The 22,287-nt window shown below is 43.9% G+C and overlaps 1 protein-coding gene across 2 annotated transcripts; it reads right to left on the bottom strand.

The window, feature by feature from the left end:
- Positions 1-3,521: 3,521 nt before the first annotated feature.
- LOC146188534 (uncharacterized) lies at positions 3,522-20,739 on the bottom strand. 2 transcript variants are annotated; one of them, XM_084603135.1, is made up of 4 exons: positions 20,490-20,739; positions 16,711-16,800; positions 12,528-12,624; positions 3,522-3,690 (listed from the first exon to the last, which is right to left on the bottom strand). In XM_084603135.1, the coding sequence occupies exons 1-3, from the start codon at positions 20,701-20,703 to the stop codon at positions 12,548-12,550; spliced, it is 381 nt and encodes a 126-aa protein (XP_084459261.1). In that variant the 5' UTR covers positions 20,704-20,739; the 3' UTR covers positions 3,522-3,690; positions 12,528-12,547. The 2 variants fall into 2 exon arrangements, with proteins under 2 accessions (XP_084459261.1, XP_084459260.1); XM_084603134.1 differs by having other exon boundaries at positions 16,711-16,833; positions 20,490-20,726.
- Between the last annotated feature and the right edge of the window lie 1,548 nt (positions 20,740-22,287).

The following is a 22,287-nucleotide window of genomic DNA, read 5'->3' on the forward strand; positions in this document are numbered from 1 at the left end:
TGAACATATATCAGTCTATTTCTCCGACCACAAAGCTTCCTTTATGACTGTCAAGAACTGTTAGTGGAGTCTTTTTTAAAGGAATACGTGTTAAAGGAAACAGTGCCGCACTGGCGCCACTGTCTGCTCGGAAAAAAAGGCGTGGGATAAAAATTAAAAAGTAAAAAGTAACGAAACAAGTTAGGTACATAAAAAAAACTAAAAAAGTAAAAAAAAAAGAAAAAAGTTAGTGCACCAAGCGTGCCTCGCACTAAGTCCCTAGGGACATACCAATCACTAGCTCAGCACGCTAACCACTCGGCGACGCCAAGAACTGCCTTTTCTTTAAACATTTCTGCATTTTATGTCATGACCAGCATTTATAAGGTTGGGACTTCATGTTTCGTAGTCTACAGGCCATTACTACCGCTCTAACAATTGCAACTTCTTGATCATTTTAACTTGCTGTCTGCTCTCACGACTTGCAACTAATGTTCTGGGTGCCTATGCGCGCTATTTTGTGCACTGGAATCATTTTAACATGTGGAGTTTGACATCGCTGGAAAGTTTACCAACGCCGGCTCTTGGGTGGTGCTCTGCTACCGTGGGCGTAATTTTCGCTGAACACGGAGCTTTAGTACAAGCCTTCAGGGAAAAACGTGCGACCAAGCTTCAATACCGGCAAGCGCCGCAGCGATTACCCTAATTGCGTGTAACTAAACCTTATTTGTATCGAAAGGAACAAAATGTAGCGCACCAAGACAAGGACAGAGAAAGAAGACACACACAGCGCTAACTTCCAACTAATGTTTATTCAAGGAAGAAAGCATGGTTTTATACCACCGCGTATCACATGCGCCAAAGAACATGCGCTAGCAAGTCATGTCACTCAGATACGCAATCTCCTTTGGCAACAACGCGACAGAAGGGTTACTAATACAATCATCTTTCAAAAGAGTAATCCATTCAGCTTCAACTATTTCACGCGTTAACCGGTTTTTGTGCACTTTTAAACCATACTTTTTTTCAGGAGAGGAATACAAATGCAAACACGGCAATGAGCCGACAAACCTTTATCACATCTGTTACTGACGTCCCGGCCATGCTCATGAAGCCTATCATTGAGGCATCTGCCCGTTTGACCAATATATTGCTTGCCACAGGATAGGGGTATTTGATAGACTACATTTTGGATGCAATTAACAAATTAACAAATTGCAATTAACAAATGCAATTAAGAAACATAAAAAAAATGTTAATTGCATCCAAAATGTAGTCTATCAAATACCCCTATCCTGTGGCAAGCAATATATTGGTCAAACGTGCAGATGCCTCAATGATAGGCTTTGTGAGCATGGCCGGGATGTCAGTAACAGGTGTGGTAAAGGTTTGTCGGCTCATTGCCGTGTTTGCAATTGTATTCCTCTCCTGAAAAAAGTATGGTTTTAAAAGTGCACAAAAACCGGTTAACGCGTGAAATAGTTGAAGGTGAATGGATTACTCTTTTGAAAGATGATTGTATTAGTAACCCTTCTGTCGCGTTGTTGCCAAAGGAGATTGCGTATCTGAGTGACATGACTTGCTAGCGCATGTTCTTTGGCGCATGTGATACGCGGTGGTATAAAACCATGCTTTCTTCCTTGAATAAACATTAGTTGGAAGTTAGCGCTGTGTGTGTCTTCTTTCTCTGTCCTTGTCTTGGTGCGCTACATTTTGTTCCCTTCGATCATGTACCAACAAGCCCAAGTATCTACCCTTCTTATTTGTATGTAAACATTGCGGGAAGCGTTGCGATGACCGATGGCTCGGCTGCTTGATACGCATAGTAAGAATGAGCGCTAAAGCTTGAGAAACACGCCAAATATTATGTATTACAAGCGCTGTATGTTGTTGGTTTTTCTCTCATGGGTCCATCGCTCGGTAAACTACTCTCTTCCCCTACTGGAAAAATTGTACGAGATTTGTACAAGACTGCTGTACGCAATTATTGCTGCGTACAGCCTAGGTGAACGTACAGCCTAGGTGAACGTACAGCCTAGGAGAACGTACAGCCTAGGAGAACGTACAGCCTAGGTGAACGTACACCCAACGTGGCCGTACAGCCTACGTGAAGTGTACGACATACATGGCATGCATGACTGCGTAATCCCATCACAAAACTAAACGCGTATATATGCAGAGCTGTATGTTAAGAGCTGCCACTGGTCTGTGGGCCAGATGTTTCATGTCCTATTTTCTTCTGCTCCTTGAGGTCTGCTGCATGCCAAAATTTAATCAGTTTATCACCACCTGATTTGCCCGTCCCCTTCGCAGGTTGAATTGGGAAGTTGCGCTTTCTTTTCATGTATTTGACATCGTCGATCAAGTGCAAACCTTAATATGTAGCAGGAGTGTAATGTCACACAATTTATGTTTGGAGACTTCAGTTTGCGTTACAATTCTTGTATTTGCATCAATATGTTTTGAAAATATGTATCATAGTACTGTTGCATGACAGGTGTGTAAAAAATTAGAGCAGTGCAGAATCTGCATTGGAGTAATATGAAAGCACGGATGCTGCTGTTGGTTGCTTAATTCACTTCTTGTTTACCCATTTTAGTCTTTGGTACTTTCAAATTGCGTGCCAACACCCTCCTATGCCCCTTTCCGGCCTACTTCCGGTTGCGTGTCACATCCTTGACGTCACCCTAATTGACTGATTTGACTATTTTAGTCTTTGGTACTTTCAAATTGCATGCCCAATCCCTTCCTATGCCCTTTTTTTGGCTCAACTTCAGGTAGCGTGGCGTCAGCTTGACTGGTTTAATTAACATGTATTTGATACATCTCGGCCGCACCCTAATTGACTGACTTAACTATATTTTAGTATTTGATACATTCAAATGTGGCGCCAAGCCATTGGATCACGGTAGACAAGCGGAGTTATGAACAGCGTTTAACGATCTGGGGGTGGCACTGCGGTAAAGCGCTTGGCTGGGGATCCAAGGGATGGAGGTTAGATTCCCGGTGGAGACAAAATTTGTTTTTTGAGGAGGAGTCGCACACCTCTTAAGCGTTTCTAGGCAATGCTGGCAGAGCTTGGCGAGGAGGCTGCACAGCTGGCCTTGGCTGTGACGTCACACGCATGCGCAGAACTAGGCTATGTGAAGCCACGCGAAGCTGCAGTCTGATACGCGTAGACAAGCTTTCGCTTCAAAAGGTACGGCTTGCAAAAACCTGTGCGTGGTTAGCGACCCGCACACAGCGTGAGGATTGTTCGAGACTCAGGACTCAAAAGATGCAAAACAGCAGTGTGATCTTAGAGGACGAGAGACATTGACATAGGAATGCTACCATGCTAGTGATACTCTGCATGGTTGCAAGGCTCCTACACTACTCCTCATGTTTGTGTTGCGCATAATACTATTATCCCAGCTTTAGGCCTTGTGCAAGGCCTCAATCAGTGTTTGCTGCAGTTGTATCAAAATGTTTTGCCGAAATGATGCCCTCCATGAGATATGCCTCATGTGTAAAGCATGCATGCTTGGAAAAGACACATGTGGTCACCTGGATTGGCTTTATTCATGCCATGTCTCAGCATGGCTGACACACTGCGGTCACAAAACATCTGCTTTCGGTCCACCAGGTTGGAGCTTGGATATAGGTTCCCTTGTTCTGCTGCTCTTGACCTGTTGGGTTCGGGCTTGGATACAGGTTTTCACTGTGCGACGTCTGCAAAATGCAAAAAAAAGCAGGACTATATCCCAGATCCAAAAATTCAGCTCATGTCTTTCCAAACATTTTGGGAAAGGGACAAGTAGGTGCTATACTATCATTTGACAACAATTCAATTCAAAAAGTTTCGATTCTGAACTACAGAAATCTGAGGAACTGACACGAGCGTACAGACTGTTCAGCATCAGACCCCCACAAAATTTAATATTTAAGTCGAACAGATATTTCAAGGGCCTTCGAACCATATCCTATCAATCAATCAGATATATGAAGGGGAAATTAGGGTATTCGTTATAATACATGAAGAAAAGAAGCCAACAGTCGGCGAGGCCAAGGAAAGCACTGGGGATTGTACTTTGTTTTTTTTTGTTGTTTTTGTTTTTTCAATTTTTGCTTCGGTAATCACACAAATTAGTAATGTAATCTGTTTAGGGGAAAGATAAACACAAAGTAGAAGCAAAAACAATGTACCGATGGTGGGGACCGAACCCACGACCTTCGAATATCGCGTCCGGTGCTCTTCCAACTGAGCTACATTGGCCGCTGTTCCACCTGCTACTTTCTTACGTATTAATGTTGTCTCTATACGAACCTTGAGAGTGTTCACCAGCGCCGCCCTCAACCATAGCGGTGGACGTGGAATGTCCTGTGTTACCGCCAGCGTCACATAGAATGCGATCAAGAGCGAGGGCGAAAGCTGTGCTAGAACCCTCTTATGCTACCTATGGCTTCAAGACTTCCAGAACCGAGACCCCCGTTGGCGACAAGCAGATAAATGAAGGGGAAATGAGGGTACTCATTATAATACATGAAGAAAAGAAGCCAACAGTCGGCGAGGTGTTTTTTTAAATTTTTACTTTGGCAATCACACAAATTAGTAATGTAATCTGTTTAGGGGAAAGATAAACACAAAGTAGAAGAAAAACAATGTGACGATGGTGGGGACCAAACCCATAAAGTACAATCCCTAGTGCTTTCCTTGGCCTCGCCGACTGCTGGCTTCTTTTCTTCACCTATTGATCTATGACATTTGTACACCGCTTCATGAAAAGCTACAATAACTACAAAGTCAAGAGAGCAGTACAAAACTGGAGATTTAAACGGCCTTCGAGAAGTAGAAGTGTGCACTCTTGGATATGGCTCGGCATACACGGCTAAAGAATAAAATCAAACCTGAAAGATTATGCAATCCTACATATATGATCATATGAAGATGCACGTCGACTCAACCTTCTGCCTCTGCTCCAGAGTGAAGGAAGCAGCTGTTCCTCTACTCAAGGCTTGGTTAGAATTCATGACGGCCTCCGAGCGTTCCTTCCAACAAAGTCTTCTTGAGAAATACCATGCGGAAAGAATGCATGGAGACCTTGACTGAAACCCAGCGATCCTCGAGGCATTTTTTTTAGAAATGAAGCTTTACTTTAATCGCTCCTCGAGTGCAGGAGAAAACTCAAGTTTTCTCACGAATTTCAAAGTTGCAATGACGCTAATATAGGGCCACTTCGACCTCCACTTGCAAACATGAGGCATTGTAGCGTTCACACGCTGTGCGGACTTCATTCTACTGCATACAAAGCCCTTCATTAAAGCGGATACAATAAGATTCACAGACCCACTCTTTGAAGCATTGGCTCTGTGGGAACCTCAATCTGACTCGAAAATACTGAAACATTGTTACAAGTACGACCAAGACAAGTCTCCCGAAGTCCATGCAGCTAACGATGAGTATGGATAGCTGTTGTCAGGTGCAGCTTTTAATGCTGTAGTTGATCACCGCATTATACTGCTGTGGTATAGGCATATTTCAAGTTGTCACCGGATGCCTCAGCAACATTTCAGAGCGAGCCGAGTGCCAAATTGCAGCAAGCATTTGACAGCTAACAGCAAACAAAGCATGTGCAGGGGTTTCTATGAACCACTGTGAACAGTGGTGCAATTGTAGGGAATGGCATATTGTAAATAGGAAGAGGGAGGTACCGGAGGTGCAGTTGTGCCATGGAACACCTGTGCTGCACACATCGGTGGCTTGCTGATTGCCTCGGTGCATGTTTTAGACGCACGGTGCTGTGGGGAGGGGGGGTCAATTCTGTCTTAGAGTGGCTCAGGGATATTGCAGTCAAGTACATTTACAATTACAGCTCCTAGCTTGCTTGGAAACAAGCGGCGTTTGATTCTGGAAAGCCAAATTTCTTGGCTGGGGTGCATGCGCTGCAATATGCTTCTTTGCACTTTACATGTGCTCAACGCTCACCGCCGAGCACTTCGAGTGCAAACACGCAACTAGGTCACTAGATTTCACAGCAATTCCAGCACTTCTCAATGCCTAAATCCTGTTCTACACAAGCTTTATGTCAATGACAGAAAATGTTGCCAGACGTGAATTGTTTTCAGCCATTTTTCACAGCTGCCTTGTTCATGCAGTTTGCAAAACATATTTTTGTTCTGTTGTGGCCAAAGAAAGACACAAACGCAGGCAGCCAGGAACGTGAGTGTTATTCACGAATGCCTTTGCTTATATAGCCCTTGTCTTGCGCATGCGCCTAAACTCACATCTGATATTGCGCAAAACAAGGGCTATATAGGCCGAGGCGCTGGTGAATAAAACTCACTTCCATTCCCAGCTGCTTGCGTTCGTCTCTTTCATCGGCCACAACAGAGCAGTTTTACTAGGCTGGGACTTTTTTTTATGCAATAAAGCAACTCAGGCTATGAGTAGTGAAGTGCTCCAGAAATTCCAATCACCTGGGGTTCTTTAATGTGCACTGATGTTGCATAGCAAACGGGTGCCTTACTTTTCGTCGCCATCAAAAAGCAGCTGCCGCAACCTATTAGGCTGCGACTCTTGAGGCAGCTTGTTGATGTTGTTCAGAAGGACTTCACATTAGAAAATGACCAGGTTACACGTAGTGGCATGTACTTTCCAGGCCAAATTTTGGCCTTTGTCTTGTCCCTGTAAGTCATGTGTGCTCCTGTAAGCCACGTGTGCTGCCTAGAGTGGAGGGATATTTCTAGAGGATACGAAGTCATAAGAAATGCTGAAAAGCATTCAAGAATCTCAACTGGACCTTGAGCAGAGAAGACTGTTTTCTTCACTTTATAGAGCCGAGGTAGTGTCAAGTCGAGACATGTTTGTGAATTCGACCCCAAGGGCAAAATTTGAATTAAAAACTATTCCACAGGCATAACAGACTCATGCCCTAATGTCAAGTCCTTTGAACGTTCAGAAGCAACCTCTATATTCACAGGCTAACAGAACATGTTTCCCAGGATGCATGAAAAGGCAGCTGTGAAAAACAGCTGAAAACACTTTAATGTCAGGAAATCTCACTGCCGCTGTGATACAGTTCATGTAGAGCATGACATATGCACTGAGAAATGTGAAATTTAGTGACCAAATTTGTTTATTAAGGTTTGGTTTGAAGTTGTTGCTACACTTGCTCTTTGACCTTGCAGGGCTAAGGGGCAAGGGGAGAAAACATGCATGCTGCTTTGCAACGTATGCACCCAAACAAACAAATTGAACTCCCTGATTGGTTTACAAACAAAGCTGGGAGCCACAATGGTCACTGTGCTTGAAAAGCCATGCCTTCTGCCTACCGTGAATGTGTCTCCACAAAACGAGCGAACCAGCCACTTAGACAGCACCGCGAGTCTGAAGACGTCTGTACTACCCTGATATGACAACTAAGCCATTGATGCCTCTAGCACAAATGTTCATTGTTCCAAAGGCTCAACTGCGCTGCTAGTGGGCCCCCAGCTTCCTTTATATGTATGTGCTAAGACCAAAAATGGTAAGACTGCCCAATAGGGGGCGATGAAGAGGCCATGTTTGATGTTTCAATGTCCGAAAGGGGGGGGGGGGGGGGCTGCCACTTTCAGGCAGTGTCTGATGAGTCCTAATCTAAACATCCTGAGCATACACACATGCAGCAGCAAGCGTGCAATACAGGTCTAAAGGTGTACGCCGAGATATCTACAGGCCGTCACCGAGTGTTCTCGCTATGTCTCCATAGCTAACGCAAAACTGATCTGCGTGCCCACCACCACAGTTTTCTCTCAGCACCATCGGAGTGCTGTAAGTCTTCAATGCAAAACCATTACTAGCCCTTTTACACGTAATGTCGTCTGCAACCGCTGTTGGCTGTGATGGTTCTGAAAGAAGAGCAATCACGCCATTGTTGTGCATAGAGCAGCTTGGTAAGACGAGGCATGCGGCTGAGCTCAATACAGGAGCATCAGATGGCGTGACATTTGGAAAAACCCTTTAACGTGAAGTGCACCGAGCAGCTGCCCTTAGCTCAGATTGAAAGCGAAGCCAGCAAAGCATCTATATCTACTGTGGCTGCATTAGCTATGCACCGCTGCCTACAAGAAACGCAGTACATCAACTGTGTGTGCAGCCAGCCACACCTACTCTCGCTATGCTAAAGTCTGCTTTGATTGATTTCCTGCTTAGCCAATGATGCCATTGGTGCTAGTGGGGCCTCTGATGGAGATGCTGGCAATTAAGACGTGGCTGCTGATTCCACAGTGCCGGTTTTGCAAAAGCTATTCTTTGCAGGCAGAAGCCCCTTATCGGAACATTTAGGGCAGTGATCGTGCAATCAGAAAGTTCGGTCAAAAATCTGGTTTTCTGGAAAATCAAAGGGTTGGAAGGTATGTACGCAACATGCCTTTCCCCACAAGTGTGTCCCTGTCTCTGGAAGTCACCATGCAGAGCAAACTTGCTCTTAGTCCTCAAATGTGTATCATAGCTCTGCATTAAGTAGGTTCTGAAACATTGCTCCCATATAGTGACAATTCGAAATGTGCAGCACCACAGAAGTATGTGATGATCAATTACAGCATTGCAGTTTGTGATAGGCCATGGTTATGCATACTTGGTGTCAAAAGCTGGGATGTCAGGAGGGTAGCCAAAGCTGTATCCACGAAACAATATGCCAGAAGTTCTGGGTTGAACAGGGTTGACCTGGGCCGTCACTCAGCCAATGCTTCACAAAACAGATCTTGCATACTCACTGCATCCACTTTTGTGAAAAGCTGGATAAACTCGCAGAACAAAGCACAAATAGCGGGCAAATGATATAATGTCCCGTGTTTACAAGTTGAGTGGCAGTCGATGAGCCCTCAAGGTGACCTAACTGCCAACAAATGAAAAGCAGGCATTGAGGGCTGCATGGAGTTGAAGTTCAAGTGAAAGTATTTTTTGTGAAGTGCCAATTTCCTGTCACGATACTCAATCTCACAAGCTGTACGCTGCCCTGCGAATGGCACAGGAGCCCTGGCCCATTCAGGATCATACAGATTATAATAGGTAATTGTGCTCCTACGTGCCTCTTGCTCCTTGAACTGACCAGGGTGAAAATGGGGGCACAATTATCTACAAAGGCTCTTTGCAAAACTCAAGAGTATCAGCTATCCTGCATAGCGTAATTCCTGTGGAAAAATATTTTGCAGGTCCTGGGTGCACAGTCACGTCGCACATGGATGACGTAGCCTATACGACACATATATGTATATCCTAGATTTTTTTAACAGATGCGCACTGCTCAGTCAACACGAGATATACGGGAATGTAGTGAGCACTGATTCTGTGCGTTTGCAATTTTTTGCTTTCGTTCTGTTTCTTTCGATAGTTTAGTGTACAGCTTGTATGGGTATGCAAAGCGACGCGGGGACTCTGGAGTTGAGTCGGCTTTATCGCATCATGTCACCGGGATGGTGCGTTTGCTCTCCGCAGTGTAATGAATATGTGCAAGAGTACTTGCCGTATGTGGGGCTGCATATATTCAGTACCAGAGCTTGAGTTATTTGCGAACACGCCCATACACATGCAGTTTTGTAGTGGCGCAAAAAATTATTCTGTCAAGACAGAGTATCTTCTGAACGGTGCATAAACATTGATGTTTGGATTAAGACATGAAATAGTATACAAGATGTTTCACATAAGGTTTGGTTCATGGGGTTTAATGCCCCAAAGTGATTCAGGCTTGTATCACATAGCGGGCTTAAGGTACAAAACCTGCCCCAGTGCACGGGCACAGAAGCAGCCAAATCTTCAGTGCTCCCTTCACTGCCACTCAGGCTATCACAGCGCACACCTCACTGCTACGGAAAAGGAAAAAAAGGAGCAAGCGTGCATACTGCTCTGTGCTTTGCCAAGGGCAGCTCCAGGCGGTCACTCGTTTGAAACAGCGCCACCTGCGCTGGCCAAACCCCCCCCCCGCCCCCATTTTTTTTATCCTCTCCGCACTACTAAGTAAAAAAAAAAGGAAGAAGCATACATGCTGCTGTGCGCTTAGCTCGGAGAACAGCTAGACCCCCCTCCCACTACCTGCACTCCCACTTCCCACCCACCCACAATTTATTGAACGCCCCGGGCAGCTTGAGGCAGTCACTCGTTTTAAAGCACTTTGACAGCCAACCTCCCAGTACCCTTTCGTCCTTCCCGCATAGACGAGAAAGACCTTGCAGCCCTTTTCTCACTCCCTCCCAGTAGAATGAAAAAGGAAAAAAAATCGCCACGCAGGATATGCAGGAATAATACAGACACGTCACTTTTGTGTCAACAAGGTATAAGTTGCTTTGGCCTGAGCAGAAGATAGGGAGGACTAAAGATTTGACTGCTTCTGTGCACAGTGTGTTAGAGCACAGGGCTCAATCGGCCACCTTTGTACCTTAAGTTAAACCCGTTACATGAAACAACTATAGTGCTAAAAAATTGTTTGTTCAGTAACTAAGCCACATTTTGTATAAATTCACAGCTTAATTTCAAACATCAACATTTATGTGCCCTTAGAAGATGCTCTCAGTCTTGACAGCTATTTCTTTTCACCACTACAAAACTGAAAGTGTGTGGTGTGCATGTGTGCAAATAACTCATGCACTATAAATATGTTCGCAGCCCCACATAGGGTCAGTACCCTTGCACATTTTCATTACAATGAGGAAAACAAACGCACGATCCCACTGCGAAGAAGCAGACTCATGACTCAGTTCTTGTGTCACTCGAATATCAGCAACCCTGCCAAATTACCAGAAGAAAAAGAACAAAAGCTAAGCAAAAATTGCGAACACACAGAATCAGTGCTCACTCCACATTCCCTCGCATCGTGCCTTTTGACTGAGCAGCGCTTTTCTCTCAAGAAAAAAAAAGAATACAAACTCCACGAGTAATGTGTAGGTGACATATAGTAGGCTATGTCAATGAAGTATTATATGATTGTGCACTGAGGACCTGCAAAAATATTCTCCCAATCCCCGTTGCGGCAGAAGTTGGGTGCAATGCTGAATATTTCTGTATTAAGTCTCATGTTATGCACGAATCTTGGGAGGAGCATGCCTTCTCTATTGAAAACCAGAAGGGAAGGGAAGGGGGTTATGAATGGTACCTGTAAGGTTAAGGTGCTCTTAAGCGCTTAATCCCTTTAATAGAGAGAGCAAACCAAGGCAGAGTGGAGCAGGTAATGGATGTGGTCAATGTCACAAGAGATGTCTCCCGGCAGCACCCTATTTCTGCCCCCAAAACAGGTTTTACCGCCACAGTGAAGGGGTTTTCGCTGAGGAGAGAAGCACTGCAGAAGTATTCTGCCAGAACAACCCCATACCGCCATTTACATTTGCTGAAACTTGAGTTCTCCCTCCTCACTCACAAATCATGAGGATGTGCTTTTGTCTACTCTCCATGGAAGGGGTATGGTATCGGTTACCTTTAAGCCTCGAAACAATGCTTTTCACAAACACGCACATATTTCAAGGTGGAAGCAAGGCCACCTGTTTCTTGCCACATTTGTTATCATCAGCAGCTGCATTTTAATGAGGACAGAAGCCAGCAACACTTTCCTCAGTAGTTTGTAGTACCTCCGCCGCCAATACAGCTAGCCGAGAAGTAATAACTGCTTGACGTGATTCCACATGCACAAATTACATCAGCTTAACACTTAAAAGTACAGATAACACTGAATTTCTCCATCCAATTAAACGCTCAACCACTTCCGTCTCAGTTGCTGCAGTGCTACTGGCATCCCGGTACGTGGCATCCCAGCCATGGGCGTATGGTGAAAATCTGCAACCAGTATGCACTCAAGAACTCTGATCACATGTGGCCGGCCTGCCACTACTCAGAATACTGTCAATCATTTTTAAATGAAAGATGGTAGTACTTATGTGAAAGCAGTGCAATGTCAAGACTACTGAAACCTATATCGACTGCATTGCCCCTACTGTACTCTGCTAATTTAACTTGCAGTCAGAGGAGTATAACTAGCCCAACAACTGCAGCAACCACAGGGAAGGTGCATGAGCCTTCACTTCAAGGTGTACTATCCTCACATCTTATAAAATCAGCTGGTAATGAGATTTGTTTCAAAACTTTTGGCTTTTCCTACCTTAAAAAGAAACTTGCATTTTCTGTAAAATAGCATTTTAGTGAATAGAATGCAGAAATGTATAACACAAGCTAGCTTCAGCTTGTCCTCAATGTCCTTTTATTACCCTAAAGCTGAACATGAGCTATGAGAGACATCATGAAAGAGCGCTTCTGGGCTAATTTCCAGAGCCCTCCCTCTTCCACAAAAAGTTCTTTAAACTGTGCACTGGCACTGCCCAACATGTAGGCAAATTTGCATTTTGCCTGTATCAACAGGCCCCAGGCACCATTCCATTCCATATTCTCAGGCTCAGCAGCCAAATGCCATAGCCAGTAAGCAACGGCAGCAATCAAAGAAAACACTGAAGAAACCTGAACCTCAAAATAAACATAAGGAGCCACAAATGTAATAGTAGGTCAGGCAGATAAGAAACTACACATGCTGAAAAATGTCTTCAGCACTTACATCAATGTCCTACTTGCCCATCATAGCACTGTGCGATTCTGGCAAAGGGTATTGTAGAGCTTGAAGAAGCCATTGCTTTGAAGCCACATGGAGCTTGCTGTAAGGTAAAAAGTACCATGAACCAACAAATTAAAGCGTAATATAGTGTAAGACCTACATGTGAGCAAGAAATAAAGGCATAGAATAGGAACACCACAATACTTTTTTTTTCTTGAAATGATCCGTGGCATGCTGGTGTAAGTCGCTGTATGAATTCGCCTCTGCCTGCTAAGTAATCCTAGATTAATATTTTTTTGGATTCAAACTTTCACTTTAGGATTGAATTCGTTGAAGGGCGACTGCCTATAAAGCCAGAGAAGAAACAATGTTGACATCACCCGAGACATACCAATACTGAAATAAATCCTTTCACTCCATCTCGTCGCCAGCCTGGCAAAAGAACAGGTCAGGCATCACAGTGCCCCTAGTTACAAATAAAGCATTTACTTGATTTTAACTGCAAGTACATTTTAACATCAACCTATCCATAATCCACTAATGCCCACTAGGCCCAAGATCAGACAAGCTCTCCCTTTATGCGTTATATCGAGTGAGCCTCTTAATTTGTAGTGCAGGGCCTTAATACATGCTTGTAACTACAATACTACTTTTCTAAGAGATGTGGAACTTCATTAGAATTCATTTTATGACCTAAGTAGCAGAAATTGTATTTTATCTTGAAACAAGCAGCCCGAAAAAACAAGGCTGTGAAAGGAGACAAGACAGGCGCTAACTTGCAACATATAAAGGAGTCAAGCAACAATGCAAACCACTCAATCACTTATAAGCAGAAAGCAAAACATGAGTCACTAAAATTTAAGAGCACTTCCCTAATCTAGATATCCCAACTCACTGCATGTTAACACGATGGACGGCTCACTAGCACATTCATTACCTAGTCGTGAAATGCCTTCAGCTTCAATGATTTTCCAGCTGATTTGAAATGGATGACAGCCAGAATGTGCGCAGCTGAAAGAAACTGAAAGCAACCAGTGCATTCTTTACAATGCACAGCCAAGTTGGTACCTCTACCTATATCTACATAAATGGAACCGCTCGGATATTTTAGTGATTGATGTTTTGCTGTCTGCTTATCAGTGACTGAGCAGTTTGCGGCGTTGCTTGGCTTTATATATTTCATGTTTGCATCAATAAAATTTAGTTGCGAGTTATTGCCTGCTTGCCTCCTTTCACATCCTTGTTTTTTCGTGCTGCTACTTTCAAGACGACGCCTTACCAACTCATGCAAATTGCCATCCTTCTCAAAGTATGTTAGTCAAAGAAATTTACTTCATTTGGTACTGACCAGCACACATGACCAGGTTTGATGCAACTTAAAGGCGATCAAAGAGAGCATCATCATAAAGCATGAAAGTTGGCTCAGAAATGCACCTCTCCATGCCAGTGTATCTTGCACAGACATGAATTTCTGTGGTAAACAAAACACTGGGCTGCTGCAAGGGTAGTACAGCAGAAGCAGAGGGTGCTCCGACAGTAAGAGGAAATATGGCACTGAATCTTGCTATACACGGAGACATGTTGTGGGCTATGCAGCCAAGGTACGAAAGGAAAGGAGACAAGTTTTAGTCTCTTTGCCGAGGAGAGTGGTTTGCTCACTATTTGGGCTAGGCATGTGCAGGCTTGAAGTGAAGGGAGAAAGTTGGTGAGTTAATGCAAGGTCACTAGCGCTGAAGTAACCCACTCTACATGGTAAGGGAAGAGAGGTATGTTGCCTTCACTTTCTTGCCTAGCTTCAGCTGCATAGCCAGACATTTAACCCTGAGTATAGTGATGTGCTACCGTGTAGAATTGAACATTGAAAGTAGCACAGGAGTACAGCACCATTATTCTATCCATGATAAACAGGTAATACAGGTAAAGAGCATGCTGCACTCTAAGGTTGCTGACGGCGTATTTACTTATCTTACATTAAAAAAAAGTTAGTGACCCATAAATATGATACTTCTGCTATTATGAGAACTCCACAGCTATGTAAATTGCAAGAAGAAAGTGAACCTATGGATAGCTTGCACTGACGACTCACTAGGCACCCACTGGTGAACCAAAAGTAGAGCAAAAATCTGTCTAATTTGCATTCACCATCTTCATCATGAAGGTATTGCAGACACTAAGCACAGTTCACCATCATAGCACTTATGATATCATCCAAGCCATCTATAAAAGCTACCCAGATTATCACATGAACATTTCAGTAGAGATGACTTTCCAAGGGTCATATTATGACACTGACCAAATTCTCATGAAAAAAAAATTATGACCAAATCAGCACCTTTCTCGGAGTTCAGTGCATGGGCGTGAGATATGCTTTTACACTTCTTTTCGTCAACTGCTACTGTTTCAGGAAAAGGGGTCATCAAACTAAGTAACCTGAGTTGAGTTGCAAACAACGAAATTTAGGAGTGTGGTGAGGGGCAGACTTTGTGGCATTGCGAAGGTACTCTACTAATGCTAACAGTAGGCAGCCTTGATTTGATCATGGGGTTCAACATGCCAAAGAAACTGACTTCGAGGGTCAGCCATTGTAGATAGCTCTGGATAATTTCGACCATCTACGCTCCTTTAATGTGCACTGACACTATAAAGCACATGGGCACCTAGCATTTTTCCACCATCGAAATGCAACCACCCCAGCTAAGACCGAGCCCGCGTCACCCAGCTCACTAGTCAAATGTCCTAAACGCTGAAGCTGCCACAGTAGGGTGTAGGCAGCCTTGAGGCAGGGTTACATTTGCAGGCATGTTTTGTACAATCAAGCTTATATAAGCTAGGTATGGCCAAACTGTGGCTCATGAGTAGCATGAGGCTCCTTGCAAAGTCCAGGTGCAGTTCACGACTGCTTGGCACCTGTCCACCTCTCACCATTCACAGTATTTCTGCATCTACAGCCAGCTTTTTTTTTAGGAAAAAACAAAACAAAAATACAGCCAGCTTCTCTGTTCTTTCCCCTTTAAGTTCCAAACCACCTTTTGTTTAGTATTCTTTTCAACAATGAAACAATGTGCCACCCTATGGACACACATATAACAGAGCTGCTCACGACTGTAAAAATGCTCATTCGAGAACTTCAATCTGCTTGCTTTACAAATGGAGCAGTAGAGGCATATTAACAGTTGTGGCATGAGTTCTTCACTCTGACCACCTGCTTTGTTAAATAAAAAAAAAAAGTCATTATCATCATTTACTTTGCTCTTTGTAAAATTGTGCCTTTTTAGTCAAGAGTTCTCATTAAAGGTATGGCAGCTGTTGCTGTAGGCCCATAGTTAACGAGCTGTTTGACATATGCCCGCACTGTACTCGCTTGCTCATACATGGAACTGAGCCTTAGCAACCTTCCTGGTGATGCAAAGAGATGTTTGCCCATGCTAACATCTTGGCATTTCCATAATGGCGCAGATCAGTGTCTCCACTCCCACTTGTGCTGTGAGCATTCCTGTCACTAGCACATATTGAAACCAAAAGCGATGGCAGCAGGCAATGTGACATACGCCAGCAGAGAGATGTTCACTTGCTTTTCCTCCACACATAGTGAATTACAATCCCAGAACTTAAGTGGATTGCCCGCTCCACAACAGAGCACCTGCATCCAGCACAGATTGTGTCCCGACTGTGTTTGGAACTCATGCTAGCGCAAGTAGGTAGTGCCCATGGACTGACAGAGGAATTTTGTGCGCTAGCCTGTGCTTCGTGTACACATGCCGTCTGTTTTAAACCTGTAATAGGTCTTAGAATGGTGTTGACCTCAACAGTTTATGCCATTCTTTCAGATAGTCGAGTGCGGGCAAGCACGGTAAGATTTCTTTGCCACTATTCTCAAATAAAACAAAGGCTCAGATCACTGTTTTTACTGTTTCAGAGTTGAGGAATGGCTTCGAGTTCACAAATAGCGCACAAAGATTGTTTCTGCACATAGTTTTCCAGTCGCACTCTGAGCTGAGGTCTTTAAAAAAGATTATTGCAGAATACTGCTGCTCTCAGACTTGCTGTCCTCAAAAGTGAGCACTAGTTCATGACAGCAATTTGCATTTGTAGCAGCGGCAAGTACCAATAGTCCATTATTGCAGAGGGCACAGCAAGCGCAGCAGAGACAATCTACTGGAAATGGTAGGTGCAGCTGAACACATACTCAAGTAAATTTCCAGCCGGTCCTGTTGATTTCGGCAGAGCAATCCAGACTGCTCCATGGAGCGATCTTGGCTCAGCAATCGCTCCTCATCTGCATTTGGAAGATGAAACCTGTGTTCCGGATCTGCATTTGGAATACAGTTGGTCCAAAATGAGCAGAAAAGAATGTTCTGTAAGTGACCACAGTCTGTTATTGGAATTCACCATTAACAGAGTTTTACTATCTACCACCTCGATCTGCTCATAATTTAAGTAGCATTATAAAAGTCTGTGATCCTGCAGGGACCTCTGATCTCACACAAAGGATTCAGTGGCGTAGCAGGCACAACACACATCAAGAGGTGCCAGATAGTGTAACTTGTAAGAAATGTTATGCTAACTCTGCGTTACTTGCTGGCAGAGCAAACAGTATGTCCGTCATCAAACCTTCTTTTAAACCCTACTTCATGGCAATGGAAAAAGGCATTTCGAGTCCACTTGAGGTCTAACTTAGTACAGTAGCGATGAACAAGCCCCTGAGCCTGCCATGTGCCAAGGCGTAAATGCGCTTCACTGTATTGCACGAGTGAACAACCGGAAGGCTGGAAGCTTGAACAATCTGTTTCCAGAAAATGGTGACGTTGTTTGGGCAGTTAGGTTGGAATAATAAGCAAGCACTCTGCCCGTACCTTCATCTACTGGATTTCCTCTGAAAGGTATGTATGCCCAGCAAACAATGTCTGCAACTTAATCCAGGAGTAAAATCACAGCATGTTCTGAGGACTTCGATCATAACATTGAGTTTTTGATCATTCAAGTCACCTCAACATCAAATCCAAGACATATGTGGCAGCTTATGGAACATTCGCACATACAAAACACACCGAGAAATGCAAGCCAGTCAGTCTAAAGGCAGCCTATCATCCTCATATTGTTCATAGCCTTCCTAGTGCCACCAAGTTTGCTTCCCTACTACCCTCTGAACATGCAATGTTCCACCCCAACTCGGGTTACACATAAGCAGTGCACCAAGAAAGGCAAAAGTTCATCCCTAGCTCCCACTACGTCAACTCGGAAGAATGTACAGAGTCTTTACTTGCTCTCTAGCAGATCTAGCTTGGATTCATTTTGCACTCAAAGCTCAAGTTATGTTTCAACAACTTCAACATATTTATGAAGACTGCAGTGCAATTATCCAACTTTTTTTTTTTTTTTTTTTGCTGAAGTTGACATGGTGAGTGAGCAGTCTAGTTATACAATAATTTTCTCCAGTTTGAACAGCCAATTAGAGAAATAATTTTTGTGAGCTTTCCTTTTTAAAGCTGCTTTGCTGACAAGTTCCTGCCTGCAAGGCAGTGAAGAAAATGTGGGATTATAGCTATCTGCACACTTCCATTAAATGATCTCAACACTGACATGATGATCAAGTGATATCTAGGAAGATATTGGCACCAGCGCAGCAAGCAGTCTGCTGCTTGTGCATCATGACGGGCCAATGCTATCGAACTGCCAAACCTTTTATCATGTCAAAACACGCTCACCCGATCAATTATGAATTGTGAAAGGCTACGCACTCAAAAGTGGAAACACATCCATTCAAAAAGTAAAAAAAAAGTAAACTGCAGAATGTAACGTGACTGTTCAAACCATGTATGGAAGTGCATGCGGCCACCAAACGATTCATAAATGTGGTAGCCATTCATGAGCTAGATCCAGACACACCACTTGTTGTTGCGACTAAAGGAAGAAGATAACGAAAATGCACGGGCCTACTACTGGCTCTGTAGCTGAGCCACCTCCACTGCCTCGTGCGGACAGAAGAGAAAATAGAGAAGAAAAAGTGGGAGAGAGAGGCACATCGCGACAGCCGTCGTCCACCACTGAAACGGTAGTAGGTACAAAGACTGCCTACAACAGATAGAAATCCAGTGGCAGGCTAGCCCCCGCCGCAAGCTGCGGTGACCTACCAATCGCAGCACCGTAGGGCCAGGAGCAGCCACCCCCCGAAACCACTTCCTTATCAACATCTACAGTTGTTTCTACAAAACATGCATAAATTTTAACAAAAACGCCACACTGGAATGATACCTTGAGCAAAGGCTTGTTTTGCTTGGAATCCTGCATGCACTCCTCAATTTAAAACCTGCATGAATTTCATACACTGAGTACAAAAAAACCTGCACACATTTTGATTCACATTTCATATCAGGGAAGATCTCGATGGGGCATCTCAGCACAATTAGTTCAGATTTTTTTGCTTCATTTGTAGATAATAACACAAGAAAATCAATACTATTGGTACTGTTGAATGCATAATTAACTTATTATTATTATTATTATTATTATTTATTTATACTGTAAGCCTTTTGACAGGCTCATACAGGAGTGGGCAAAAAAAAAGTCACAATTTCACAGACAGTGTACAATATATCCTATAAGACAAAAAAACAACAACAAAGGAATAACAAGGAACATTGGACAACAAGGAACATTTTAGTACCGACAATATATGCACATGAAATACACTCAAAGCACTCCGTGATTTGCTAGGGCAATCCGCATAAATGCCTCTGCTCGCATTGTTGCAGTTTGCTGGGCAATAAATATTTCCACCTTGGTGATGAATTCATTTGCAGATGTGGAGGAGACAATGTCGAGTGGCAGATTATTCCAGACTTCTATGATGGACGGAAAGAAGGAATGTTTAAACGTGTTACAGCGGGTGATAAATGGCCTAATCGTCCTGTCATGGTTTGTTCTAGCTGAATGTTTGTATGGTGGTTTTAAGTATTCTTGTTTGTTGATATTAATACAGTCATGATAGAGAAGATAAAAAAATTTTAAAGAAGCAATGCGTCGCCGGCTGTTCAAAGTTTGGACGTCTGCTCTGTTGCGCAGCGCGGTTGCCGAGACATGCCGCGAGTACTGCGAAAAAATAAACCGAAGGGCTTTGTTTTGCATCGCTTCTAATTGATTGTTAAGGTATGCTTGATGTGGATTCCAAATTATACTGCCGTACTCAAGGATTGGTCGTATGAGGGACTTATAACTTGCTAGCTTTACTTTAGCTGGCACCTTACTGCTATTTTTGGACTGAAGGCCTGAGTTTGGTGTGTCATTTATATGCACTTTGTAGTTTTTGTGGATTACTTCAGTCAAAACAAATTATGCAAAAGAAAATGTGAAGCCAATACAGGTGAAAAAATTCAAAAATAGCTAAAAAAACTTTTTTTTTACCTTCTACTTGCACACAAGGCTCGACAATGGTGCTTTAAGTACGATTACAGCTGAATCATACTGCCGTCGCGTGTTCACCGGCTCCTTATCCCATAATCCGCAATATTTATAGAACATTTGAATAATGAGCTAGCCCTGTCGTAACGCAGGTAGGTTTTACCGCTTATTCAGTCCGTGTAAATTCAATGCACAAGCGCCGGAGCTTCAACTGCAGCACAACGTAAGGACCGGGTCGAGGCACTTACGAAGTTGCCCATACTAAATTCTTGCCAAAGGCTGAATCGCAGTACGGCACCGGCATCATGCACCCCGCAATGAGCTTACGAATGATGATTTGTACGGCATATTTTACTCCACCCGTGCAGCCCACGACACTGTCTCTTTTCCAAGACACTGCAAAAGCATTAACACCCCCCCCCCCCTTACTTTGTCAAAACCAAACAACCGTTTGTTATGAACGCGTCTTGTTGTTTACGAACTAACAAACTAGCATTGTGTTGGCATGCATGACCAGTTCTGCGCTGTTTTCAGAAGAATGTGCAGGACAGAAGGAAATTTACTTACATCTGAGATGCCAAACGTGTCCCGGGTGGTGACCGCCCTCCAATAGTCCCGCCGTCAGCGTAGTGTTTCCAGTGATAGCGCACAAAGGAAGACGCACTATCTGTTGGGCACGCCGGTACACCTTTTGCACAGGTTTACACAGAACCTGACGACGCTTCTGCACATCGCACGATCTATTTTGCTGTGCTTTGTGCCTCGCAAATCTCGAGAGCATGACGCCGCCAGCAGCACAAAAGAAAGCGCGACGCCGCGACGCCGCCACCAATGGCTATGACTAGCACTACAGCTTCGGCTGCTTCGGCTGATTTCGACTTGTTTCGGTTTCGGAAGTTGTCGACTTCAACGGCTTTGCTGTTCGCCTAACAGCGGCAAGCACGATGTCAAGTGTCTACGCGCTAACGCTACATGTTTGTCGTGTATGCGCGCCTGTAGTTTGCGCATTCAGAAATGTGGCGGTGCTAGCGAAAGCTAGCGGTGGCGGAAAAGACCACCGTGAGTTTCGCTTCTTTTTTAGCGATGCTGGAAAAACTATGCGTGCTTGTCGACGGGTTGACAGATAAGAAATGCGTTGCGGTGGTTCAGCAAATCGGAGCTTTGGCCCAATGCATCGCCAAGTTCCTTGCGAAAATTCCTGATCATAAACAGCGACAGCGGCCATTGTTTTAGTTTATTTATTTATTTATTTATTTGAACATACTGCTTCAAATGGTCTGCAAAGGCCGTGCTGAAAAAAAGTTGTGTGCTTATATTGGAAGATCAAGTGATTTGTTTGGAAACAGACGCCGAATCCTGCTCGCACACTGTTCCACTGGTCACCCGCGAGCGATACTTTCTTTTGTGATGTCTGCATCACTACTATCAGTGTTTAACTCTTGAATGGTGATGAAATTTTAATGGCTCTAGCTTATAGCAAAAGCAAAAACAGTTGTGTGAAAGCGTGTGAAAGCATGGCGCCTGCAGTCAGGCAAGATATGCGACATGCAAAAATAGCTTACCGGTCAAGCTTCAAGCGAAGACAGTGTGGAGTGTTTACGTGGGGATCCGGTAAAAACGTCCCCGGAAAAAATGTCCCTATTGGCGAAGTAGGAAAAAACGTCCCCGAACGGGGCTCGCTATGGGACGTAGACTACGTTTCTCCGTGGCGAACTGCAATGATGAATGATGCATGTTAACTTTATTACAGCGGTTTCACCTGTCACCTTGGAATTGACCGCGAACATCGAATTGATGCGGGCATTCATGACAAAAAAAAATTATGGCAGCGGTAATACAGTGACAGTGACATGCTTTAATTTACGCAGTTCTTGTAAACATTTCGGGCCCCCAGAGGACGCAGGTTCCATATGATGATTACATTTAACTTAAAGCCGAGAAAGAATGGCATAGCATTTGTTGTTTTTTTTTTCATGTGTGTTCCAGAATAAATCTTTTTTAGGGCCGGTTTTGGCCTTGGGGACGTTTTTTCCTAGTTGCCGCTTCTTCAGGGGACGTTTCTTCCGGAGACGTTTTTTCCGGGGACGTTTTTACCTACACCTGTTTGCGTGCACGTTACTTCAATTAAGCACTAATGAAACTGACCATACAAATACTTCAACTTGTCTCTGTGGCCTACAGCATACATGCAGTAAAGAAGCAAAAGTAGCCAAGCTCCTTGTTCCATGCAGCATAAATAATTATGCACTGCTGTTGGAAACTACACAGCATATATTGGTGGACGATCGTTGAATGTGCAGCTTTCTTCAATAGGTTACGCATCTCGCGTGACGCAGCCTACAGTGACACTGAAAAATGTGCCATC

This window comes from Amblyomma maculatum, chromosome 5 (genome assembly GCF_055883805.1).
Source record: "Amblyomma maculatum isolate TAMU_Amacu chromosome 5, ASM5588380v1, whole genome shotgun sequence".
Classification (NCBI taxonomy): Eukaryota; Metazoa; Arthropoda; class Arachnida; order Ixodida; family Ixodidae; genus Amblyomma; species Amblyomma maculatum.